General features: G+C 42.8%; 1 protein-coding gene across 6 annotated transcripts in view; it reads left to right on the top strand.

Annotated features, from left to right (window-relative positions):
- Positions 1-23,751, top strand: part of EFL1 (elongation factor like GTPase 1) — a 113,951-nt gene extending 90,200 nt beyond the window's left edge. For all 6 annotated transcript variants that reach the window (XM_086364323.1, XM_086364326.1, XM_086364321.1 and 3 more), the window contains exons 18-20: positions 3,400-4,385; positions 16,783-16,967; positions 23,427-23,751. In XM_086364323.1, the coding sequence (XP_086220449.1) occupies positions 3,400-4,385; positions 16,783-16,967; positions 23,427-23,615 (1,360 nt within the window). In that variant the 3' untranslated portion in view covers positions 23,616-23,751. The remainder of the gene's footprint in view (positions 1-3,399; positions 4,386-16,782; positions 16,968-23,426) is intronic.
- The last annotated feature ends 2,141 nt before the right edge of the window (positions 23,752-25,892 follow it).

Below are 25,892 nucleotides of genomic sequence, written 5' to 3' on the forward strand. Positions count from 1 at the left end.
TAGAATTCTACTTCAAGTCAGCAATTACTTGGTGTTATCTCCTGAGGTAGAAGATAGTTATTTCCCATAGCTTGGCAGATCCACTCTCGTTTCTATTCTATCTATATGTAACACACAGTGGACAGATGTATCAAGAATATTCATAGCTTGATGTATGGCAGAAATGAAACCAATATTGTAAAGCAATTATCCTTCAATTAAAAAATAAATAAATTTTTGAAAGAATATTCATAGCAATAAAAATTTTAATAGGCAAAAGCTGAAAAAAACTTGAAATGGAGTTTTTTTGGAAAAAAAATTATGGAATTTTATATAATAATCTCAAGCTAACTATGCAGACATGGATGAATCTCATAGCATAATGTTGAGCAGAAGACAATTGAAAAAAATAAGTTTGATTCTATTTACATGAAGTCCAAGAAGCAGGCCAAACGGAACGTATGTAGTATAGGGGTTACATGTTTAGGTGATAAAAAATAATTTAAATGGATTACAGTGAAAATCAAGATAGTGGTCACATTTGTGGGGTTGGGAGAACACATGAGGGGGCCTTCTGAGGGTTAGTAATGTTTCTAACTTGAGTAGTGGTTTACATGAGTGTTCACATTGTGACAAGTCATAGATCAGTGGAGTTAGTTTTGCTGTGTGTACTATTCGATATGACTGTTAAAGTTTGCAGTTATACTTAGAATAAGAACGTATAGAAAATTCTAAAGGTTGTTTTTTTTAAGACAGAACCTGCCTTCTAATATATAAGTCCTTTTGACTTTGACACACATGTTCAGGAATGCATTAGTACAGGTGTGGGAGACAAGGGGGCTACCTGTGGTCTTTTGGCCAGCAAAACTGTCAGAGTTCTCGCCATCCACCTCTCAAGGCAGTAATGCTCAGATATGGCAGGAAGCCATGGAAGATTACTAATGTAGTCTCAGCCTCTGGCACTTGTTTTGAAACATTCACATGCTCTGCACTGCCAGGGTTTAAAGAACCTTTAGCTCTGAGACACTTTGTAGGTATGACAACCATACACACACCAACCTTTCCATGATGTGGAGTGATTCTAATTAATCTTACAAGTGATGACTGTGGGAGAATTCTTGGAAACCTTAGAAATTAGAAGGACTAATGAGACTTTTAGCCCTTTGGACCTTATAATACAAGGGAAATGGGAGTGTCATAGATGGACTCACTCACAGTTTCAGTAGCTGTGCAATCTGTTTTCTTGAGTGTTCTCAGTATATGAACTTATTTTCTCTAAATAATGATAATTTTAAAAACATTTTCCTATTTCTAAAATTTCTGAGTGCTTTTCTTTTTGAAAAACAAGGAATGGATATTAAATTTTACTGAATGCCATTTAGCATTTGTAAAGATGGTTGAATAGATTATTAGATCCTTTTAATGTGATATTTTTGCAGATGTCCTAATACAAATCAATTTGTATAACCTATAATAAAAACTACTTAGTATTGTAGTGAATTACTCCTTTAGTATGCTGTTTAATTGGATTTTTCGGGATAGCATAATGGCTAAACACATTGATTCTGAGGTCAGAACTAGACTTGAAACCCAGCTTACTTGTTCTGTAACTTTGGAGAAATTATTTGATCTTTCTTACTTGGTTTTCTCCTCTACAAAATGAGTATAGTAATACACCTACTAAGTAACACATGTAAACCATGTACCACAGCGCCTCGTACATAATAAGTGATTAGTGGGAAGAACACACACACACACACATATATATACACATCTTTTTTCATTGTTATTTTATCTTAAATTTTACATCTCAGGCTACAGGTTCTTTAAACCCTGGCAGCGCAGAGCTTGTCAATGTTTCAAAACAAGTGCCGGTTCTTAGGTAAGATTGTGTCTGCCACCTTCATCCAGTGTCAGAGTAGTAATAAAGTGTCAGGTAGATACCCATCTTGTTGTATATTCTGCAACAATATATATAGCATTGGAATAAACTAATCCTTGAAAGTAAACATACTCACTGGCAACAAAATCTTCCTTGAAGGGAATATTTTTTCAGAACATTTTAATTTTCTTCCACATTTTATGATCTCTTTGGGTTCTGTATTCTAAAACCACTTGTGGTAACATGATTTTTAGAAAACCATTTATTGAATTTTCAAATTTATCAAAAAGTATAAAATCAGATAAACCAAATACCTGTCCTATACCCACAAAATGTAGAAAGCAAAAACAAACCTAGAATCAAAAGTAAGCATTTTAAAACATTTTACTTTCAGTGTTTAATTTCCTTATTGAATCACAGTTCCCAGGGAAAAAGCGTTATTCCAGAATCCAGAGGTATCTTATAGTATATATGTGTACATACATATGCGCTTATGCATGTACATATATATGTACATTTATACATATATCCATCCACATTGCCAATGGTAGACCAGACCAAAGCCTTAGTATTACCTGGGAATGAGGTAGACAGAAAATAAGAGAAAAAGAAAGATTGCCTGGTTTTATCGTCATCAGACTCAAACCGTGCCAGTTTCCAGAATCTGCCCTTGGTGAACTTACAGCTCATCTGAAAGAAAGTGCAGTGTGAAACTAAACTTGATGGCATGTGAGAAAAGCGGCTTTCTGAACCTGATGCCACACTGAGGGTCAAGACTTCTGTGGTCCAATACAGTGGCCAGATATTAAAGTTGGATAAGATTGAAAATTCAGTCCCTCCGTCACACTAGCCACATTTCAGATGTTCAGCAGCCATGTGTGGCTATTTAAATGTAATTAAAATGAAATAAAAATAAAACTTGATTTCCCTAGTTATACTAGCTGCATTTCAAGGGCTCGGTAATCACAGTACAGGTATGGAACATTCGCATCATTGCAGAAGCTCTTTAGGAGAGAGCCGCTCTAAACAAGCTCCTTGACCTTTTTGGCCTCACCATGAGCCTCATCAAAGCCAAGTACACTGTCAGGATTGGAGAGGATATCCTGATGTTCTGTGAATTTTTTTTTCCTCTCTATTATTAAGTTTTCATCATTGAGCTTTCCTTATCCAGATTCTTCAACTGGCAAATATTATTTTAAAGAATTAATATGTCAATCTTATTAAAACATTTATTCTCCACTCAAAACAGTTTTATCTAAATACATGATTTATTTGTTTTGAGAATGAGTGAACAAAGCAGTGAGATTCTGGTATATGCAAGGAACTCCCTGAAGATTTCTTCCCACTACAGGTAGTCTTTTCAATCTGAAATGAAAGCGGTTTTTTAATTCTGATAGATTGTAAATCACCAATATTTCCTAGTGAAATAATTTTTATATATCTGCATTTTTGCAGAATATTCATTATGTAATGTTGCTCCATGGAAGTTCTGATGCCATTTTGATGATAACCTTGTGTTATTCCTCTCAACTTTGTAGGTTTGCAAAGATTGAAATCAGTGTATCTGAACCCATCATTCCATTCAGAGAAACAATCACAAAACCCCCGAAAGTTGACATGGTCAATGAAGAAATCGGCAAACAACAGAAAGTTGCGGTCATCCACCAAACAAAGGAGGATCAGAGCAAAATCCCTGAAGGAATCCAGGTTGACTCCGATGGGCTCATCACCATGACGACTCCCAACAAACTTGCCACACTCAGCGTCCGAGCCCTGCCGCTCCCAGAGGAGGTGACTCAGATTCTAGAAGAAAGCAGTGACCTGATTCGTTCTATGGAGCAGTTAACGTCCTCTCTAAACGAGGGCAAAAATAATCCTCAGATGATCCATCAGAAGACCCAAGAGAAAATCTGGGAATTCAAAGGAAAGCTCGAGCACCACCTCACCGGGAGGAAGTGGAGGAACACGGTGGACCAAATCTGGTCATTTGGCCCAAGAAAATGTGGGCCCAACATACTAGTAAATAAAAGTGAGGATTTTCAGAATTCAGTGTGGACAGGCCTCGATGGCAAAGCTTCAAAAGAAGCCAATCGGTACCGAGACCTGGGCAACAGCATTGTGAGCGGCTTCCAGCTAGCCACCCTCTCTGGCCCCATGTGCGAGGAGCCACTCATGGGTGTGTGTTTTGTCCTGGAAAAATGGGACCTGAGCAAGTTTGAAGAACAGACAGCAAGTAATAAACAGAATCAAGAACCGGGTGATCTGGCGAAGGAGAGACAGGGGGAAGGTGACACCCGCTCAGGTGGAGATGAACAGCAGGAGCTGCAAGACTATGGCTCTGAGCCCTTTGAGAAGAGGGCTTCCCAGAGAGGAGAGTCTCCACTCACTGACTGCTACGGGCCCTTTTCAGGACAGCTCATAGCCACCATGAAGGAAGCCTGTCGCTACGCACTGCAAGTGAAGCCACAGCGACTGATGGCAGCGATGTACACATGCGATATCATGGCCACCAGTGATGTTCTCGGTAAGGCGGGAGAGGGAAAGACAGATGCCCTGAGTAGTAGTGACCTCTTGTAGATTAGAAAACCAAACGCATTTAATATGTTTTCACAGAAGCTACATTGTTATCTGATTTATCAAGGAACTAAGATCTTAGCCACCTCCCGTGGGCCATCCTGCATGCATTAGCACACAGCCCCAAACTCAGGCTCTTAGTCCCTCGAGGTAGGCCACGATGGGGTGAGGCAAGAAGGACCCTGGAGAGAATATTGGAGACTCTGCGAGCCAAAGGAAAGGGTAGCTCGCAATTGAGGGGCCCAAGAGGAGCCAATACCATCCTTGTCACAGCTACTGCGTTCTCAGTTTTATCAAGGTGTGGGGCTCCAGCCACGTAGGATTCCTGCATCTTTTACCAACAGGAAAGCCAATTGGACTAGGAAATGGCAACCCACTCCAGCATTCTTGCCTGGAAAATTCTATGTACAGAGGAGCCTGGTGGGCTATAGTCCCTGGGGTCACAAAAAGTCAGACATAACTGAGTGACTGAGCACATGGCACAAGATCTTAGAATAGGATTTCCCAGGTGGCTCAGTGATAAAGAATCCTCTTGTCAATGCAGGAGATGCAGGTTTGATCCCTGGCTTGGGAAGATGCTCTAGAGAAGGAAACAGCATCCTACTCCAGTATTCTTAACCTGGAGAATCCCAGGGACAAAGGAGCCTAGCAGGCTACAGTCCATGGATTCACAAAGATACAGACATGCCCAAGCGACTAGACAACAGCAAGATCTTGGAAAGCCAGAGGCCTTAAATGTAAAATAAAAATCTTGGGGGCAAGGAAGTGGAAGTTGAACAACTAAGGATATTTTATTCTGCAAAAGTAGAAAGACTCATTTCTGTAATGAAAGATCTGGTAAATGAGGTTTAAACTGCTCATATACCATTACCATTCAAACCTGTGCAGTAGTTTTGCACAAGGGAATCGCCATATCAGTCTGGGTAAGCAAAGTTGTGACAGCTATCAAAGAGTCAGACAACACTCTTGTGCCCCTAACACAAAGGGCCTCTGTGAATTCTGGGTCTCTCCTGAGGAGACTTGAGGACTTTATCCACTACTAACATTATACCAAATGCTGCTCCTGATTTTTCTCTTTGGGAGAAGAATGTTTAAGATCTCTTCAGGAGATGTTGAGCCTAGGACTCAGTATCTATTTTGACTTTTGAAAGATTTGACTTCACTGAGACATATTTTTTTCACCTCTGAAAAAGGAAGGTAATATAACTCATTGGAAGTTGTGGAGAGTAACATGAGAACACAGATACGGGCCCCAGAACCAGGCCTGGCACCCAGTAATTCTCTTACCCCCTGAGATCATGGAGCTGCTTTGCAGTGAGGAGGGCAGACGGAGGATCCTGCACTGGTTGAGCGAGTGGACCAAACTGCTGGATTTTCTCTAGCTTTGAGGTCCTTTGAGTCAGTATGTGCCTACTCTGCATTCCTTTTAGTTTGATTCTTTTGCTAATTAATTGCTAAAAGCATAAATCTAAGTTGTTGCGGTTTTTCTCCTCCCCCAAAAGAAATTTAGACTTGGATCACAGTAAAGTTCCTGTGAAAGGAATTGAGCACCCATAGCAGCATTTCAAAAACGGTTGAGCTAAACAAAGGCACAGAGATTTGGTTACCCTTGGATGGCTTAAAGTCGGTACGTGCCAGGTGTCAGATCTCAATATGGCCTGGAACATGCAGTGTTTCTCAGCCTACCTTGAGTATGGCATCCTGTTAATATCTCACGGTACCCATCGTTGAGTTCAGCGAACACTGGTCTAGACCATTCCCAGATTTTCTTCACATTTCCATTGTTGTTATTGTTGTTCAGTCGATAAGTCATGTCCAGCTCTTTGCGTCCCCATGGACTGCAGCACACCAGGCTCCTCTGTCCTTCGCTGTCTCCTGGAGTTTGCTTAAACTCCTGAGAATCCCAGGGACAGGGAGCCTGGTGGGCTGCCGTCTGTGGGGAACAGAGTCAGCCACAACTGAAGCGACTTAGCAGCAGCAGAAGCAGCATGTCCATTAAGTCGGTGATGCTGTTTAACCATCTCATCTTCTGCTGCCCTCTTCTTTCGCCTTCAGTCTTTCCCAGCATCAGGATCTTTTGCAAGGAGCTGACTCTTGACATCAGGTGGCTGCAGTTTTGGAGCTTCAACATCTGTCCTTCCAGTGAATGTTCAGGGTTAATTTCCTTTGGGATTGACTGGTTTGATCTCCTTTCTGTCCAAGAGACTCTAAAGAGTCTTCTCCAGCACCACAGTTCAGAAGCATCAATTCTTTCGCACTCAGCCTTCTTTCAGATCCAACTCTCGCATCCATACATGACTGCTGGAAAAACCATAGCTTTGACTATATGGACTTTGATTGGCAAAGTGATATCTCTGCTTTTTAATATGCTTTCTAGGTTTGTCATTGCTTTTCTTCCAAGGAGCAAGTGTCTTTTAATTTCATGGCTGCAGTCCTTGTCTGCAGTGGTTTTGGAACCCAAGAAAAGAAAATCTGTCACTATTTCCACTTTCTCCCCTTCTATTTGCCATGAAATGATGGGGCCAGATGCAATGATCTTATTTTGTTTTTTTTTTAATGTTGAGTTTTAAGCCAGCTTAATCGTCTTAATTTAAAAGGTAAAGGTAGAATTAGAACCAGATGGTCTTGATTCCTTCAGATCCTTGAAGAAGACTTCAGAGGCCTCCTCCTGTCTCTCCTACCCTGACAGGTACTCTGAATACTTCTGTGGATGAGTAGCTCACAGCCAGTTCTGAGATTAAACAGTTTCTTTCTCATTTTGAGCAAAAAGTCTTGTTTCCTGCCAGCGTCTCGCCTTTCATCCCACCATTGGTCCCTCTCACATGCATAACACTTCATATGTTTGAGGGGAGCATTTATTTTCTAGTTTTACATCCAGGGGAAAACTCTCCCTATCCTTCAGCTGGTTTTCAGGATATGATTTTTTTTTTTAATCCTTTCATCAATCCAGTTGCTGTCCTTTACACATACTTTATTTGGTCAGCCTCCCTCTTAAATTAAGCAACCTAAGATACTGTCTCACCGGGACCAAACACAGGCATGCTGTTACCTCCCACAGGTGGCACAGCGTTCTTTTAACGCAGTCTCAGCAGTTGCATCTTGTCATTAACTTGTGAGGAGTTAGGATCAACTTCATTTCTTTTTTTAATTTTTTTTTGTTGTTGTTCTTCCTATTTTGTTCCCCAAAAAGCTTCATTTAAATTTCAGTAACTGAAGTGATGTAGTCCTGCTGCTTCTGCTGCTGCTGCTGCTGCTGCTGCAAAGTTGCTTCAGTCATGTCCAACTCTGTGTGATCCCATAGATGGACGACAACCAGGCTCCCCCGTCCCTGGGATTCTCCAGGCAAGAACACTGGAGTGGGTTGCCATTTCCTTCTCCAATGCATGAAAGTGAAAAGTGAAAGGGAAGTCGCGCAGTCATGTCTGACTCTTAGCGACCCCATGGACTGCAGCCTACCAGGCTCCGCCGCCCATGGGATTTTCCAGGCAATAGTACTGGAGTGGGGTGCCATTGCTCTTTTCGGTAGTCCCACTAGAACCCTTGTATTTACATATGAGTAAACTGTGAAGAAGGCTGAGCGCCGAAGAATTGATGCTTTTGAACTGTGGTGTTGGAGAAGACTCTTGAGAGTCCCTTGGACTGCAAGGAGATCCAACCAGTCCATTCTGAAGGAGATCAGCCCTGGGATTTCTTTGGAAGGAATGATGCTAAAGCTGAAACTCCAGTACTTTGGCCACCTCATGCGAAGAGTTGACTCATTGGAAAAGACTCTGATGCTGGGAGGGATTGGGGGCAGGAGGAGAAGGGGATGACAGAGGATGAGATGGCTGGATGGCATCACTGACTCATGGACGTGAGTCTGAGTGAACTCCGGGAGTTGGTGATGGACAGGGAGGCCTGGCGTGCTGCAATTCATGGGGTCGAAAAGAGTTGGACACGACTGAACAACTGATCTGATCTGATCTGAAACTGGGTCTATGTAATGTTTTTTTCTTAGATTTTGTGTGTATGTGTGTAAAATAGTAACAAACATTACAACAATAATGAAGGAAGCTTGGCAGTTTTTAAGGCCAAGAAAATTCTCAATTTCTTAACCATAATCTTAACACATGGATTCGTTTTTCAATTTTTTTTTTTTTTAAGCGTCCTGGTGAGAAAGGATGGTCACTAGGCATTGAATCAGGGACTTCCCTGGCACTCCAGGGATTAGGACTCCACACTTGCACTGCAGGGGGGCACAGGTTCAATCCCTGGTCAGGCACCTAAGATCCTGCGTGCCCCATGATGCAAAAAAAGAGAAGTGGTCAATCAGATGTTTTGATGAAGTGAGGTCCTTTCTGTATATAGCATTCCCCTCATTACCGACTTACTAGCCATGTTAGAAGAAGAAGTAAGCTTAGATTGATAACAACTTTGTGTTAGAAAGTCCATGTCTTCATTTAACTCATGCTTGTATAAATATATACAAACCTTTATAATGTTTTCTTAAAATTTTGTAAGAAATTAGCATATGATTTTCTAGTCTGTAGTTTATGGAATCCAGTGCCTTTATCCTTAAAAACTTGTTACTTAGTGTGTAGTTTGGCAGCTACCCTGCTATGCATAAGTTCTGAAAAGGACAGATTTCTTGAAGACCACAGGATACATTTCTGGTCTTGGAGACTTGAACTTGTTTGAGAAGGTTCAAGAAGGTTTAAGAAGTTGCTTGTCAACTTCTCAGCTGTCTTGAACTTCAGCATTTCCTCTATGAGGTTTGTTCTACTTGTTCTGGTTTCTTCTCCAGTCTCCTTGTTGGGGAAAATGGAGTTAACGTAGGTACGGAGAACCAGCCTCTGCTCTCCCACTGTCCTCTGTTAATATTACACTAGCCTCTCCACATTGTAAGTGTGTCTCGGCCTTGTTTTGAAAGTCATGGAAAAGACCCTTTTGTTGCTTATAACTGTAATTTTGGTCAGCTCACCTTATTCTAGTTTTCACCATCTGGGACATTCTGTGTCCCTCTCCCCAAGTCTTAGTTGCTGTCTTCCTCTTCTTCTCCCATCTCCTGTGTGTGTCCTCTTAAAACAGGAGTCAGAGGCACAGCAGGTACCTCCTGTGACCTGACAGCTTTATTTTGGATGGGGAGGATTTTTCCTCCTTTTTTTCTCATTGGGATCATTCATGATTGATATTTTCAGACTCCCATTCCTCCCAAAAAGGAGTTTCATCTTAGGGTTTGTTATCCTGAAAACTGTTGGCGTTTTTTTTCTTTTCCTTTGTGTGTTTGAAATGATCTTTCCTGAAGTCCAGGGTCCACGTAGGTCTGTGCCTGCCTGTCTCTCCACTGCACTCCCAGGGTGACGGGAAAACATGTCTTCTCCCCAGATTGCCATCTCTCCTTGCATTATCCATTCGGAGCAGCATTTGACCTTTCTGAGAAGACAGCTTTTTCAGCACAGCAAATGAAGCCAGGCTCAGCTGTTGGCATTTACCAGAAGTCCCCGGCAGACTGTTGAGTCCCTTTGTGGAGTTGGTGCTCTATGCCCATGTGTTCGTTTGTGTTAGGAGATCACCACCAGGCCCTTGCACGTGCCCCACAGTCCTTGGAGCATCTCTTGTCATCCTGCTCTTTGATCTTCACCTGGCACTTTCCACTTGGCCAGCAGAGTCAGTTCTGACATTTTCTAGGAAGAGATGCTTATCTCAGCCCTCAGGGTTTTTTGCCATCTTCTCCCTTAAAAGCAGAACATGTCTTTGCCTTGCCTTATCCAGGTAAAAATCTCAACTGTGAACATGGAGAAGGGTTAGTACAGTTGACCCTTGAACAGCACGGGGGTTATGGGCACTGACTGACCATGCAGCAGAACATCCGTATGTTACTTTAGAGTTGGCCTTCCCTATGTGGATTCAGATGCGGGTTGTGTAGTACTGTAGGATGTGCTTGGGCTTCCCAGGTGGCTCAGTGGTAAAGAATCTGCCTGCCAAAGCAGGAGACGTAAGAGACGCGGGTTCGATCCCTGGATTGGGAAGATCCTGGAGAAGGAAATGGCACCCACTCCAGTGTTCTTGCCTGGAGAATCCCATGGACAGAGGAGCCTGGCGGGCTACAGCCCATGGGGTCATAGTCGGACAGAACTGAGCGACTAAACAGCAACAGCGTAGTATGTACTTAGAAAAACCCATGGATAAGTGGATGTATAAGTGGACCCACACAGTTCAGACCTATGTTGTTCAAGGGTCCACTGTACACCGTTTGTACCACTGTCCCTGGTTGGCCTTCATAACACATTTCTCAGAGACCAACTGACTGTCCTACCCACTGCCTTAAAAAAAGCTGTGTTTAGATTTGATCTGGAATTTGCTTTTTTTTTTTTTTAATTGGTTTGATGCCTTCTTAAACTAGAGAATTACCTCCTAAACCTGTTTTCTCTTGTTTGGGGGAATACTTTGGTTGTGATAACCAGTTTTTAGTATCGGAGGTATGTCAGGGTAGTCAGCTCTTGTGTTCTCTTACGTTTTACTTTTTCTTTCTAAATCACCACCTATGACTGGAGAAAGAAATGAGGAGATCTCTATATTCCTGAGACTTTTTGCTTCCTACCTGGATGGTCAGCGATCTTCCAGGAAGACTTCGGCCTGGAGACTGAATCCTCATCTCCCGCATTGCAGGCAGATTCTTTACCCCTGAGCCACCAGGGAAGCCTGCCAGTTGCTTTAATTCTCCAAGAATTGGAAAAAATTGACGAAAGGACGAGTTCGGGCCTTTTTATTTAGTAAGATGAGTTAGTCTCTTAAAACTTTTTTCTACACAGATTGCTGAAATTAGAAATCCTTTTATAAATGTGTAGAATTGCTTATGGTCAAAATGGGAAATATTACAGAAAAAATAATCATCTTAAAATTGTTTTGTCTGGGGAAATAATACCAAGAAAATGACTGTCTTTGCTTGCAAAATCTACTTTCCTAGCAGTGTAGTTTTATTAGAATTTTTTTAATGGGCTTGAATAGACATCAGAATTGGTTTGTGTTTTTAATTGATCATCATGTAACTAGTAAATTGTCTCTCTTCATATTTCTTCTTCCAGCTGTTTACATCTGTCATTCATGCTTTCATTGTTTTCTATCTTTGGGTGAGAACTTCACATATAAAAGATGACTTTTCTGTTAGATACTATTAGTGTTAATCACATCTACAGTTATTGTAGTTCTGTCTTATTTTAGGGACAAATGCTTATACTGTTATAAATATATGTATTGTAATGTATCAGAAGCCTACTTAGTACTACTGTTTACTTTTATAACCTATTTTTATTTCATAGTTGTAATTCTTTTTATATTTCACCAGCATCTCATAATTCAGTGCAACAAAAATTCATTGAACTGTATATGCCAATGCTGTGTTAAGCATGGTTCCTGCTTTGAGAGATGAGTTAAGGTGACAAGAGCTTGATTTTGTAAAACAAAACAAAACAAAAATTAGTAAAATACAATTGAATTTAGTGAATAAGTACAAATTTTTGGCGAAATTTTATGAGACATTTGGATAGCAAAATTCAAAACCAAGTAAGTCTTTTGAAAGTGACTGAACTTTGAAATAAGCTTTAACGGATGGAGTAATTTTGTGTTTATCAACTGGATATTAAATTGTCCGCAGCACCAGGAACTTCTATTGAACTTAAATGCCTTTCTAGTTGGTTTTCTAGGAACTGCTCTGCAGCATTAATGGGCTTCCTGGGTGGTAAAGAATTTGTCTGTCAATGCAGGAGATGCAGGTTCAATCCCTGGTCTGGAAAGACACCCTAGAAACGGAAATGGCAACCCACTCCAGTATTCTTCCCTGGAGAATCCCATGGAAGAGGAGCTTGGTGGGCTTCAGTCCGTGGGGTCATAAAGAGCTGGACACAACTGAACGACTAACCACCAACAATAGCAAGTGCAGCCCTATATTTCTAATCCTGGCCACTGGTTGACTGAACACAACAGTAAAACCTTGCGTTTACCCACACTGTGTCTTGTTAATTTGGGTTCTTAGATAGTGATCCTAATCCTGTCGAAATATGTTTTACCTTTGCCAACTTCATGTCAACTTGGGATTTGATCCCATGCCTTCTGGGTTTTTAAGTAGCTGATTATCATAGTAAGGACAGAGCTGTGAACAGAGCACTGATCCTTCTAAAGTCAGGACATCCATCCTGGGTGGGAGTGAGGGTTAACATCCATTTCCTGTAGACTTGTGGCTGAATCCATCTATCTTATAGCCACCAGCCCACACTCCCCATTGTGTCCACAGCACACTTTATCTCATGTTTGGTTGAAGACCATCTGCATCCTGTCAACCGCACTGGCTTGATTTAGCAGTCTAGATGTTCTGTGACAAAAGGAAGAGAAGTTAGTGTAGTAGGAATAAGAAGTGCCCACCGATTTCTGTGTGTGTGTGTGTGTTTAGTTGAAGTTAAACCACAAGTGTCACCAAGAGTAACAGAAACCATAAGATGAAAGAAAAATCTTCCTTCTTGGAAATCAACCCATCATTTTTCATTTTCTTGTACAATCTTTGTCCACAGTAGTACATTTTGCATAGCTGTTTTTATATTATGCTAGAGGCTGATAGGTGTTTTGCTTTTACATTTGTTATTTACTTTATAAACACACTTCCATTTGGCTACTTAGTAGTCATAATTTGCATTTTAACCTCTGCATAATATCCTGTCAATCTGATATGCTGTAGTTTACTTCTCATCATCCCCACATTGGAAATTCACATTGTTTCCTATTTGTTTCCTATTAGAGAAAACATTGCTATGAACCACTGCCTCCTTTGCTAATTCAGAAGAAAAGAAAAAAAAAGTCAACTTTAATTGCCAAACTTTAGCTCTAAAGATTGTAGAATCTGCAGACCAATCTTACAGCTTAGCCTGGAAGAAGAAAATATGTATTGATACATAAGAATCTATAATGCCACAAAAGAACAGGTGAGGCCCAAATGGTGAAGAGATTATTTTGATCTTAGGATCTCACAGACTGCTTCATGGAGCAAGTTGTTTTTGAATGGGCTTTAAACAATGGAAAGGATTTGACTGTAAAGTTGGGCTGAGTGTGCTCTGAATTGGAGAAACTGAGCTCAGAGTGGAAAAACCTCAAACGTGTCCTGTGGGCTGTGCACGGTTTATCTTGGCTAAGAGCGTAGGGTCTGTGCACTAGGGTCTGGCCGTTTCAAGAGCTGGGGTGTTGGGTTCCTGCCAGGTCATAAAGGGCCTGGAGTACAGGCTGAGACATTTATAGTGTAGTCATTAAAACCAGAGCCCTGATCACAACCAGTCCAGGCCATTAACCTTTCTGTTGCTGTTGTCCATCCTGGAGGATGCCTCTCCCCTGCTGCCTTGCATACAGTTGGGTGCACAGTGAGTTTCCTTGGAGTGAGTGAACCAACGACTCGGGGTGATGGAGCAGATGCCCAGTCAAGAAGGCATCAGAATATGCCCAGTCAGGGGCCACAGGCTCACGAATCTTCATTGATGCGGCTGCTTTTGTGTCCCAGCCGAGCAGCGGCTGTAGAGGGGGTCCCTGAGTGCTCTCAAGCATTAGACACACCAGTCATGAGCACCTAGTGTATCTGGAAGGTTTTTTTCTTTTTTTTGTGTGGCTGTTTCCCTTTGTTCAGTGATCTATCACTGTGTCCCAGTTTTTTTAGTTTTAGCAGAATTAAGATGGAATGGGCCAAATTTACATGATCAATTACATTCAGTTTCAGTCACAATTATTGATCCCATGAAGGAAGGGGAGGGGCTTCTAACCTGCAGTGGGATGGAGTCAAGCGGCTCATCCCCACTGGCCCACCTCTTCATGGTGCGTCTGCCCCAGTTCACTCATTCTTTCTCCCGCCCTACCCCCTTGTTTGGGCTATACTTCCATAAACCACCTTAAAACTCCCCTTAGAATGAGGTGGCAGAGTAAATAAAGATGATTAGTTCACCCGCTGGCTAATTCCAATGAATTTTTTTCCCTCATACGAATTTCAGGCAGATCTTGCACAGCCCAGAGGGGAATCTCTAATAAAGACACTAATTGAAAAAAAAAAAAGACACTAATTGTTCTGCTTTTTTCAAGAGCTTTTCACACTGTATCTAAAATACTGCTTTCATTTCTAGATACTGTGTTCTAAAAGCTATGTAAATAAGTTGTATTAATAGTAGTTCAAACGAGAGTGGTCAGGATGCAAGAGGAAGGTCATGTCAGAGAAAGCCTGGAGGAGAGAAGGCTGATGCTGTCTTCAAGCGGCTTAAAGGCCCATGGGGTTGTGGGACAGGACCGGAGTGACTTAGCACACCCTCCACCATGGAGATGCCCTGCGGGCCAGTGTCTCAGTAAATGTGGGATCAGAGGTCAAGTGAGAGGCCTGGCTAAGAAATAGTCCCAGGCATCCCAGACATAAAGTTAATCATTTAAACCACACCAATGAGAAATGAAGGGGCTCTCTGAAGGGAAAGTTGGTTTGGAGAAGAGCTTGGAGCCTCAAAGAATACTCTTAGGAAGAAATCATACCCTTAAGAATTAGTAGAATGATGGTCAGAGGGCCAGGGGTCAGAGGAAAGTAGCCCTAAGATTGTTGAGATGTGTCAGAGTGTTGATCAGTAGTTGCAGAAACTGCAGAGAAGTCACAGAGTGAGGATTGAGGAAAAGACACTTAGGTTGATGAAGAGGTGTATGTGTTAGTTGCTCAGTCATGTCCAACTCTCTGCAACCTCACGGACTACAGCCTGCCAGGCTCCTCTCTCCAGTGGATTTCCCAGGAAAGAATACTGGAGTGGGTTGCCATTTCCTTCTCCAGGGGATCTTCCCAACCCAGGGGTCAAACACATGTCTTCCTGTGATGGCAGGGGGTTCTTTACCACTGTGCCACCTGGGGCAATATGAAAATGGCTGAAATTTGAAAAGAAGCAGTTTTAATAGAGCTCAGGGCAGCTGGTTGAGTCCGGGTGCTGAAGACAGAGCACATAGTGAAGAAGCCAGTGTCAGCTCCTTTGGGCACATGGGGAGGGCGGTGCCGGGGCTGGGGGCGGCGTTCCACAGGTTAGAAAAGAGGACAGGTGTCCCTGTCATCACTGTGGGCGTTTTTAATTTGTTTTTCTGCTAAGCCTGGAGATGGGAAGGCCCATCAGAGTTTTTAAGCTTTTGTTTGTCTTTTTATGCCTTGTGACACAATGGGTTTCCTGCTATTGGTTTTCCTTTCTCCTTCCTCATCACCACCACCAGGGGGAAATCTGAGTCAGAGAGAAAAGTTTGCCAGTTCAGACAGTTTTGCTCTCCACACTCAGTTTCTAGTCTAAAAAGTAAATGGTAAGTCAGGGTGGGCGACCTCCACACCAGCTCCCTGCCCAGTTGTTGAGGAGGACAGAGTCCAGGACTCCATGTGGTAGTCCCAGGAGACTGATACTCTGCTTCACTGCAGTGTCAATTCTCCAGGATAATGCGTTTGTAGACTACTGTGTCCTTAGAAGCATTTTGTCTGAGTGGCAGCTGAAGGTATCCTCGCACTCCAGCAAGTTCCTCGCCACATGGACTGTAGTACTCAGTCATGTCTGACTCTGTGACCCCATGGACTGTAGCCCACCAGGCTTCTCTGTCCATGGGATTCTTGAGGCAAGAATACTGGAGTAGGTTGCCATTTCCTCCTCCAGGGGAGCTTCCTGACCCAGGGATTGAACACAGGTCTCCTGCCATAGCAGGGGGGTTCTTCACCACTGAGCCATTGCAAAGCCCAGAAGCCAAAAATTCTTACCAGATGTTAAAGATTCCAAACACACAGTTCTCAGGGAATAAAACCCATATTCTTGTAACACTGAAATATCAGCTTAAATATGAGCGAGCATTTATATATGGCTTTAATTTTTAGTATAAAAATGTCATTGTGCCAGTTGCTTGCTTACTAGACCCAAATAGCTTGTCATCATTATAATTATCATCATCACATTAATAATGTGATGTAATTGTGAAAATACATTTAACATTTATAAAGCCCAGTCATACTAACTCATTGGAATTCATACTCAAAGACAGCCGCTAGTGACAGTGTACCCAGGGTCCTTTTAAAGGTCTCCCTCTTTCCATGTTGTGTGGAGGGGATTGTCTTGGGTAATGCCCTTTGGGGTGATTTCACCTTTTGTTACTTGTTTCTAATTTTTCTGTGATTGTCACGCTTATCCTTTTAAATAAATGCTTGGATATTTCCCATGCCTTTGTAAGCCAGAATTACTGGGATCAAAGTTAATCATCAGTAGAGTGTTAAGAGAGTGTAGGAACAGTCGCATCTCGGTGCAGCTCAAGACAGGTAACCGGTCAGTGAATTTAAAAGATGTGCGGCTTTGCAGGTCGGGTCTACGCGGTCCTGTCAAAGAGAGAAGGACGAGTACTGCAGGAGGAGATGAAAGAGGGGACAGACATGTTCATCATCAAGGCCGTGCTGCCCGTGGCTGAGAGCTTCGGCTTTGCCGATGAGATCCGGAAGAGGACCAGTGGCCTGGCTAGCCCACAGCTGGTATTCAGCCACTGGGAGGTAAGAAGCCAAATCCGAGTTCTTCCTTGTCATCTCAGGCTGTGCTTCCCCACAGGGGGCGCCCCCAGGAGCCAACCACTTCCCAGGCCGGTTGGTCTTACCTGGTCCTGCGTGGTCAAAGCTGATGGCATTTTTTCATCCAGACTGGAAGACCTGAGATTATATGTGCTTTGTAATACACACACACACACGTACTCATTTTTTTTTTTTTTTTGATGTAAAATTTAAGAACATTTAATCCTTTTTTCCCCTTCCAAAGATATATTGTAGGTAAGAAAACCACAGGTATTTTGAAAATGGAACTTTAATGTTTCTTCTGGGGAAAAAGCACTTATAACATTTAAAGGCAAACAGTTATGCTTCTTACAAGAGAGAACTTTGAATGATTCCGTGTTTCACGTTCCTCAGTCCCCATTATGGAGACTCAGGGCTCCTGTGGGCTTCAGGTGTTGTGGCACAAAATGACTCATCAAAACACATACATTTGGAGAACAGACTTATGGTTACCAGAGGGGAAGGGGTAGTCAGGGAGTTTGAGATGGACATGTATGCCCTGCTGTATTTCAAATGGATAGCCAACAAGGACCTACTGTATTTCATCTAAATCTGTTGCTAGTCCAAAACACTTAGTTGTGTCTGCTTCTCCTTAAAAAAAGAAAGTTACATTTTTTGTGCTTGATAGAACTAAAGTTAATATTGTTCCAATTTAGGTTACCTTTTTTGGTTGTTGGTACAAGCTACATTTTAACAGTGATTTCCTATGAAATTTTTTTTGCATTTTTGTCTCGAAACTAAATGATGTTTCTATGGCTCTATTGGCTTATGTCTGAGTAGATACCATTGCTGGACTTCATTATGTAGAAAACAGTAGCACAAAATATGTAAGTTATTTGTTAATCCCCATGCTTATGGGTAATAATTTCCCACTTATCTGGACTTCTAGCTTTTTGGTTTTGGTTTTTGGCACTCAACTTTTACATAAGAGCACAAACCAGTGAAAAATAGAAGGGATGGATTCATAAAGGCAGCTTCTGAAGAACTATGTCTATGAAGAAGTGAAAGTGTTAGTCAGTCGAGTCTGACTCTTTGCAACCCCATGGACTGAAGTCCACGAGGTTCCTGTCCATGGGATTCTCCAGGCAAGCATACTGGAGCAGGATAAATGTACTACTGACATTCCTAATGAAAAACAGCATTGTCTCACACACGTTCTAGCAACCAGATGTGTGATTATAGGACAGTGCAGCAAAGTGATACTTAGAACAGAAGACTTACTCCACTTCAAAGTAATGACCTTGAGAAATGCAACACTTTCTTCACTTGTGCTACCACTGCTGAAAACAGCCTTCAGAACTTAGAGCTCGTGCTTCTGAATGTCTTAAGAGATGACAAGTACATCTCATTAAGAAGACCTAGATCAACCCTGGTGCAAAAAACTGGGTGACAGGATGTTTGGTCAGAACAGAGTGTAGGTTGAGTGATCAGTGGGATTCTCTGTAGATGCAGATGGAAGACACATATTCAGAGCTCTTGAAATGACATCATCATTGAACGAATTCTGTATTGGAATTCGCTTATTCTATTGTTTGTTTAAAATACTTCATCACCTTATAGTCATTCTTATCCTTGAGAGTGATTCTATAATGCACATTTTTTTTTTTTAAATCTATAAAACTTCTCATCCTTTCCCAACTGGCAAATACATTGTGTATGAAACTGATAAGTCTGCTCTGTGGAAAGAATCCCAAAGCAGAGTGGCTCAGATAAAGCAGAAGGTTCTCTCTTGAGTCCAGGGCTGCCTCTCTCAGCACTGTGCGTCCACTGGTGGTCTGGAGGGGACGTTCCACCTCCTCCCATCACCCCTGCATTCCCGCCAGTAAGATCCAGGAACAGGCAGAGGGCGCACTCCAGCCCTTTAAGAGGATGCTGCCCAAGTCACTCCCCTTCATCCCACTGCCCAGAACTCATCCAGCATGTCAAGCAAGGCTCCACCTGACAAGGAGGCTGGCAGTGTGGTCTTACCTGGGTCATACTGAGTCTGACTGTACGCAACACCATGGACTGTTGCCCACCAAGCTCCTCTGTCCATGAGATTCTCCAGGCAAGAATACTGGAGTGGGTTGCCATTTCCTCCTCCAGGGGATCTTCCCCACACAGGGATTGAACCCACATCTTTTGCGTCTCCTGCCTTGGCAGGTGGTTTCTTTGCCACTAGCACCAGGAGTCAGCACTGACCCGTTACTTGTTTTGGTAAATAAAGTATAACCACACCCCTTAATTTGCATATCTTACATGGCTGCTTTCAAGAGGACTCTTGAGACCATGAGGCCCACAGTCTATTTTACCTACTGTCTTGGGCTTTATAGAAAAGGTGTGACTATCTACCCCTCTTCCCAGAACCTCGGTCGTCTGTATGCCCACCCAAAATACCTATTACTAAAGAAAAAGAGGAGAATAGGTATTTAGGAACAGTTAATATAAAACAGCAAATTTTGACCAAATACGCAGTTTTTGTCGGTACGAAAATCATGATGGTTTCTTCAGTCTTCTTTCTCTCTCAAAATGTGAAAAAAGAGGTGGGGGGTTGAAAGTTAATCTTATATACTTAATAGTAATTTTTAAAAAATACTAGTTTGGGGCTTAGTTATAGCTTGTCATTACAAATCGATCCTTCAGTAAACAACTGTAGGGGAAGTGTAGTCAAGAAAAGTTAGCTGCAGTTTTGTACCATCCCTCTGTCATCCCCTTGCCACCTGCCATGGTCCCATTCCCCAAAGCTTCAAATCTTTGAAAGTCTTGAAAATCCATTACACTTAAATGTCACTGATCTGATGTTTTCTGGCTGTCTCAGTCCCCCCCACCCCCCGCCATAGTTAGGTTCAGAAATAACACAGTTGTCAAGATCTGGCTTCTCACTCCAAGGCACTGTTTTTCATTTGTATTCTACCACACCATATAATTTACAATCAAGAGCTTTTGAGAGAAAGTGCTTCAGAAAAATAGAGAAAATAAAATTACAGGCATTTTCCACGAGGAAACCTTTGAAGTCAGCAGTCTCATAATTTCTCTTTCTATGTTTTACCCTTCTGCAAAAAAAGGAAGAAAAGGAGCTAATAAGGGACACAGAAAGAAATATTACCAGTCAGTGCTGTTCTACGTGTATGTCAGCATAACCTCGAGTCTCACTGTTTAATACTGAGATTCCCCCGGGGGTGCGCTAAAGGCCGTGCAGGGTAAGGAAGAAGTGATTGCAGTAGCACCGAAGACATGTAATTTGGACATGGTATTTCCCACCTGCCAGCTATAATCATAGGGAGAATTGGGCAAAGTATTGAAATAGAGCTCCCAAAGCTTTTTTTTTTCCTAGTTTTGTTGTTGTTGTTTTTTAATGCTCAGGGCAACAACTAGCACTTGGGTGCCTTCTTCCTGTGAGTTAGAAGATGAAGTGCTCTTTAGATTCTGAAGGTGCAAAAAATATCCTGCCCGCAGGCACATGAATTCTGGGTGATCCTGTTAGAAGAAAGCACCTTTTCTTCAAAACTGATAGCAAGCTCTGCTCTCCTGCCTCGGGGATGCTTTTCTGTGAGCATCACCTGTACTGTCTTTGGGGTCACCTTGTCATCGCCCACAAAGAAAATTCATCATGACCCTAATGCAGTCAGATGGGGCTGAACCAGGCTAGCCTCTTCCTGACAAAGAGTACTCCATCTCCCCTCTGCTGACAGTTTGTTCGACATGTCAAGGCAAGAACCTAGATACAGGAGGGGTGCAGGTGAAGACAGCAGCTGCCCGTGCAGGACAGAGGAAGTGCAGGCAACTGGGCCTGTGTCAGGCGAGTCCCTGGGCAGCAGGAGATGAACACAGACAGCGGCCCCCGAGTCTCGGGAAGCAAACTGAGCAAACTTCAGAAATATGTGCCGACAGAAAACGGACCCTTCTGAAGCTCCTGGGTCCTACATTCTTGAAAAAAGGACTCTCTGGTCTTAAACTGGCCAGTCTGAGTCTGCTGTCTCCCAACCAGCCCCTCACTTACTGCTAGAAAAGATTGAGGGCAGGAAGAGAAGGGAGTGGCAGAGGATGAGATGGATGGCATCACCGACTCAATGGACATGAATTTGAGCAAACTCCAGGAGATAGTGAAGGACAGGGGAGCCTGGTGTGCCACAGTACATGGGGTCGAAAAGAATTGGACACGACTTAGCAACTGAACAACAAAAATGTATTCACTGCTACCACTGAGACCTGCTAAGAACATGTGGCTTCTTTATATTCCACGATGCATTTATCATCCAACTAGTTAGAGGGAGACACTAATGACTGGCTTAGAACTAGTCTTCTACAAGTATAGTGTTTGTGGATGACCACCCAGGTACATGGTCCATTTCCTGACCTTCTTCCCCTTCCGCTCTCTGAGAAAGAGAGGGCCTTCTGTGGGGAGAAGGTGGGGACCTCAGCTCCAGCACGGTGCCCTCTAGAGCCTCAGTGGCCTTGTCCAGCAAGTGGCTTGCCTGGTCCGGTCCCATCTAGCTGCTAGAGCCAGTATGGTGGCACCAAACAGTCTCAGGAATCTTTCCAACAGCCACTGATCTCTGGAAGTCCACACCTGCAGCTGCCTTTGTCCTGCGCCCAGGCTGCTACCAGCCTCTTGGCCACTCCACGCCCTCTCACATGTGGGGGACTTCCAGATCAGCAGCATCACCCCTCGCACTGCTCTGCTGCCTTGTCAGATGAGACCTGGAGTGGGCAGGACCCCAGCAACTTGCCGGTCCTAAAAGAAAGTCAACCTTGAGTATTCATTGGAAGGACTGATGGTAATGCTGAAGCTCCAGCACTCTGGCCACCTGATGTGAAGAGGCCACTCATTGGAAAAGACCCTGATGTGGAGAAAGATTGAAGGCAGGAGGAGAAGGGGGCAGTGGAGGATGAGATGGCTGGATGGCATCATCAACTAAATGGACATAAATTTGAGCAAACTCTGGGAGATAGTGGAGGACAGAGGAGCCTGGCGTGCTGCAGTCCATGGGGTCACAGAGAGTTGGACACGACTTAGTGACTGACTGAACAATAACAGCCGCCTGCCAGTCCTTTGCTAATGGCACCCTTGGAGATGTTGCTGATGCTCTGTGGACATATACCTTGAGGACACCTTAGTCCTCATGTCTAGTACTTCAGCCTAAGGGCACTGTTCTGTGCTTTTACACACTTACGAGACTGTGATGTGTGGTCTAGTTCTTTTTCACAACTGCCTACTGTTTTATAACTGCTGTTCCCCACCCCCATCTCCTTTATTTCTTGGGGGATTTTTACAAGAATTCTCTAGAACTTTGTCTTCAGATTAGCTGTTCTCTCTCTCTCCCACTGTTCGTTCTCCTTTTGTTGAGTCTGGCACCTGTCTTTCGTGGTGCTGGATTTCGTCTTGTCCTCAGAGTCACACTGGCAGGGTCACTTGCAGTGGGGCTTCTCTCCTCCTCTGCCCTCCTGAGGGCTGCGGCTCAGGTCAGTGCCTTCCCCACTGTAGACGTGCAGGACCACAGACTCTGCACGGGCCGAGCCTCATCTTCAGAAGGTGATGGCTTTTCTCTCGTGACCTACTAGTCACTTCTAGCCACAGGCCCAGGCAGACAGTTACTCCACCTCCCAAGAAGACGGGGGGGTTCTGTCCCCACATGCCTGGGGTATGTGGCTTTGGGCCCGTCTATCCTCAGTGGGCAGTAAGAGTCTGGCCCTCATGACCCTTCCTGTCTTGGCTCCCTATGGGAAGTGGATAGGGCTTGTACCTCCGTTTATCACTGTGGGCTCTCTTCTCTCCCTTCCTAGTCCATAGAAATTTCCTACTGTTGTATTGAAGAGTGATTATTATAAAATAAATTCTTCTTTCATTTCTGTGTCTTAAACCGAAGAGTATTGGGATTTGAGACCACTTGAGACATACTACCTCTTTCTGCCCAGTTGGAAAATAAGAAAAAAAGAACAAGACATATGAAAGTCAGAATCTCACTGTCCTTACTTGTAAAGCCGATTTTGTAGAATGTGGTCAGCATGTTGGCAATACTGACCTCCTCATACTGCACTGAATTTTGGAGCAAAAACTCAGAATAGTCAAGAACAGACCCATGTGTTGATCTGTGCTGAGGACAAAGGCGAAATTAATGAAATAACACCTCTGCCCAGGGGTATCGTACTGTAGGGGAGAGTCTTTCCTATTATATTGTTCAAAAGTAATAGTTTTCTTACTTCCTTAGTGTTCTATAAAAAGGCTCTAAGAGTAAAGACTAATGTGTATATTACAGGTTTCATTGAATCTGCCTCCATTTGTTCATGGTTGTTTATTACCATTTCTAGCAAGCTTACCTCTTCATTGCTTAGCGTTCATTTCTTAAGCTAAGACTGTATGAATTAGCATTGGAAATAAAAGTATAGTTGTCTAATCTAGCACATTTTGTCACCTTCCTTTACAAGATCATCCCCAGCGACCCCTTCTGGGTACCAACCACCGAGGAGGAGTACCTGCACTTTGGGGAAAAGGCTGATTCCGAGAACCAGGCCCGGAAGTACATGAACGCAGTGCGGAAGCGGAAGGGTCTCTATGTGGAAGAGAAGATTGTGGAGCACGCAGAAAAGCAGAGAACCCTCAGCAAGAATAAGTAACCACCCCTGCTGGCTGATCCTTCCCTTTGTAATAAATGAGGAAAGGTCACCCAGGCTTTGATACTGGGAAAATTTCTTTATGCTGCATCATCGCTGTGCATTCACTTTCAATAAAGTTGATCCGTATAATATTTTACATAGAGCATTCCAGAATTTTTTTGTAATTGATTCTGCTACAAAGCAAGATGTTGTTATAAGCATTGCAGTGGCCCCTTCTCCCTTTGTGTGTGCTTCAGCCGTGTCCAACTCTTTGTGACCCTATGGACCATAGCTTACCAGGCTCCTCTGTGCGTGGTATTCTCCAGGCAAGAATCCTGGAGTGGGTTGCCCTCCTCCCTACCCTGTGTGTAACTGCCCCCAGCAGTAAGACTCAGGCTATGATGAGGGCAGTCTGCTGAGTGCTGAGGGCAGGGTGTGCAGACCCTGCTGTGGGGGCTGCATCCTCAACACTGAGCAGCCCACCTCTGCCTGTTGTCAGCGTCACACTTCCAACTACATCCTCCACTTAAACATTTTTATATGTAATCTTTGGTTAACAGCATTTAACATCCTTTGAAGAGACCACAAACTTGCAAGACGAGCTACCTTTAGATTAGTTAAACCAAGTCACTTTTACAGCTGATTCATCTTAAGGTTTATTTGTCCATCCAAACAATGTTTTGATGTAATGTTCAATTATTGGCCTTTAAACCTTCTGTTTTCACATTCCTTCATATATTGCATCACTCATATTTAAATAAATGTTAATTAAATTAACAGACTGGTTCCAAATCAGGAAAGGAGTACGACAAGGCTATATATTGTCACCCTGCTTATTTAACTTATATGCAGAGTACATCATGAGAAATGCTGGGCTGGATGAAGCACAAGCTGGAATCAAGATTGCCAGGAGAAATATCAATCACCTCAGATATGCAGATGACACCACCCTTATGGCAGAAAGTGAAGAAGAACTAAAGAGCCTCTTGATGGAAGTGAAAGAGGAGAGTGAAAAAGTTGGCTTAAAACTCAACATTCAGAGAACTAAGATCATGGCATCTGGTCCCATCACTTCATGACAAATAGATGGGGAAGCAATGGAAACTGACAAACTTTTTTGGGGGCTCCAAAATCACTACGGATGGTGACTGCAGCCATAAAATTAAAAGACACTTGTTCCTTGGAAGAAAAGTTGTGACCAACCTAGACGGCATATTAAAACCAGAGACATTACTTTGCCAACAAAGGTTCATCTAGTCAAAGCTATGGTTTTTCCAGTAGTCACGTATGGATGTGAGAGTTGGACTATAAAGAAAGCTGAGCACCAAAGAACTGATGCTTTTGAACTGTGGTGTTGGAGAAGACTCTTGAGAGTCCCTTGGATTGCAAGGAGATCCAACCAGTCCATCCTAAAGGAAATCAGTCCTGAATATTCATTGGAAAGGCTGATGCTGAAGCTGAAACTCCAGTCCTTTGGCCACCTGATGGAAAGAACTGACTCGTTGGAAAAGACCCTGATGCTGGGAAGGATTGAAGGCAGGAGAGGGGACAACAGAGGATGAGATGGTTGGATGTTATTACTGACTCGATGGACATGAGTTTGAGTAAACTCCGGGATTTGGTGATGGACAGGGAGTCCTGGCGTGCTGCAGTGCATGGGGTTGCAAAGAGTCAGACATGACTGAGTGACTGAACTGAACTGAACTTTTTCTTTAAAAAAAAAAAAAGTAAATTTCTGTAATTCTCTTGGCTGTTTCCTCAGCCTTACTGAAGGGTATTATCTTTTATGATGAGATTATTGCCTTTATATAAATGTCTTCCCTAAATCTCCTCAGTTGCCTCATTCAGGGAAATCCCCATATAAGGGACAAATGAATCCAGTCAAAAATAGATTTTATAATTTTTGATGTTTCCCTAATACCTTTTATAGCCACTTAAAAGAAGGATTCTTTTTCAAAATGCATAAAATTATAAGACCAGACTCGAAATGCTTTTAATGGTTTTTTTGTTTGTTTAGGGTTTTTTGTTTTGTTTTAATACACTAGGTCACTCTTAACACTAGAGCCCTGGCAAATCTGGTCAAGTCTGATTGACCGTGCCTTTGGGGAGAGTGTAGCTAGATATTTCACTGTCTGTCCAAGCTGAACAGATACTGATAATCTGAATTAATTGAGAATTCCACCACATACTGGTTTATCTAAAAACTTGGATAACACAGGAAGAGCTAACACATCGATTTATAGCATTTGTGAATAACATCATTCAAACTGCCAGATGTACCATATAAAGTATTCTTAG

Source organism: Bos grunniens, chromosome 21 (genome assembly GCF_055505025.1).
Source record: "Bos grunniens cultivar Pamir isolate PY7600 chromosome 21, Bosgru_T2T1.0, whole genome shotgun sequence".
NCBI classification, from domain to species: domain Eukaryota; kingdom Metazoa; phylum Chordata; class Mammalia; order Artiodactyla; family Bovidae; genus Bos; species Bos grunniens.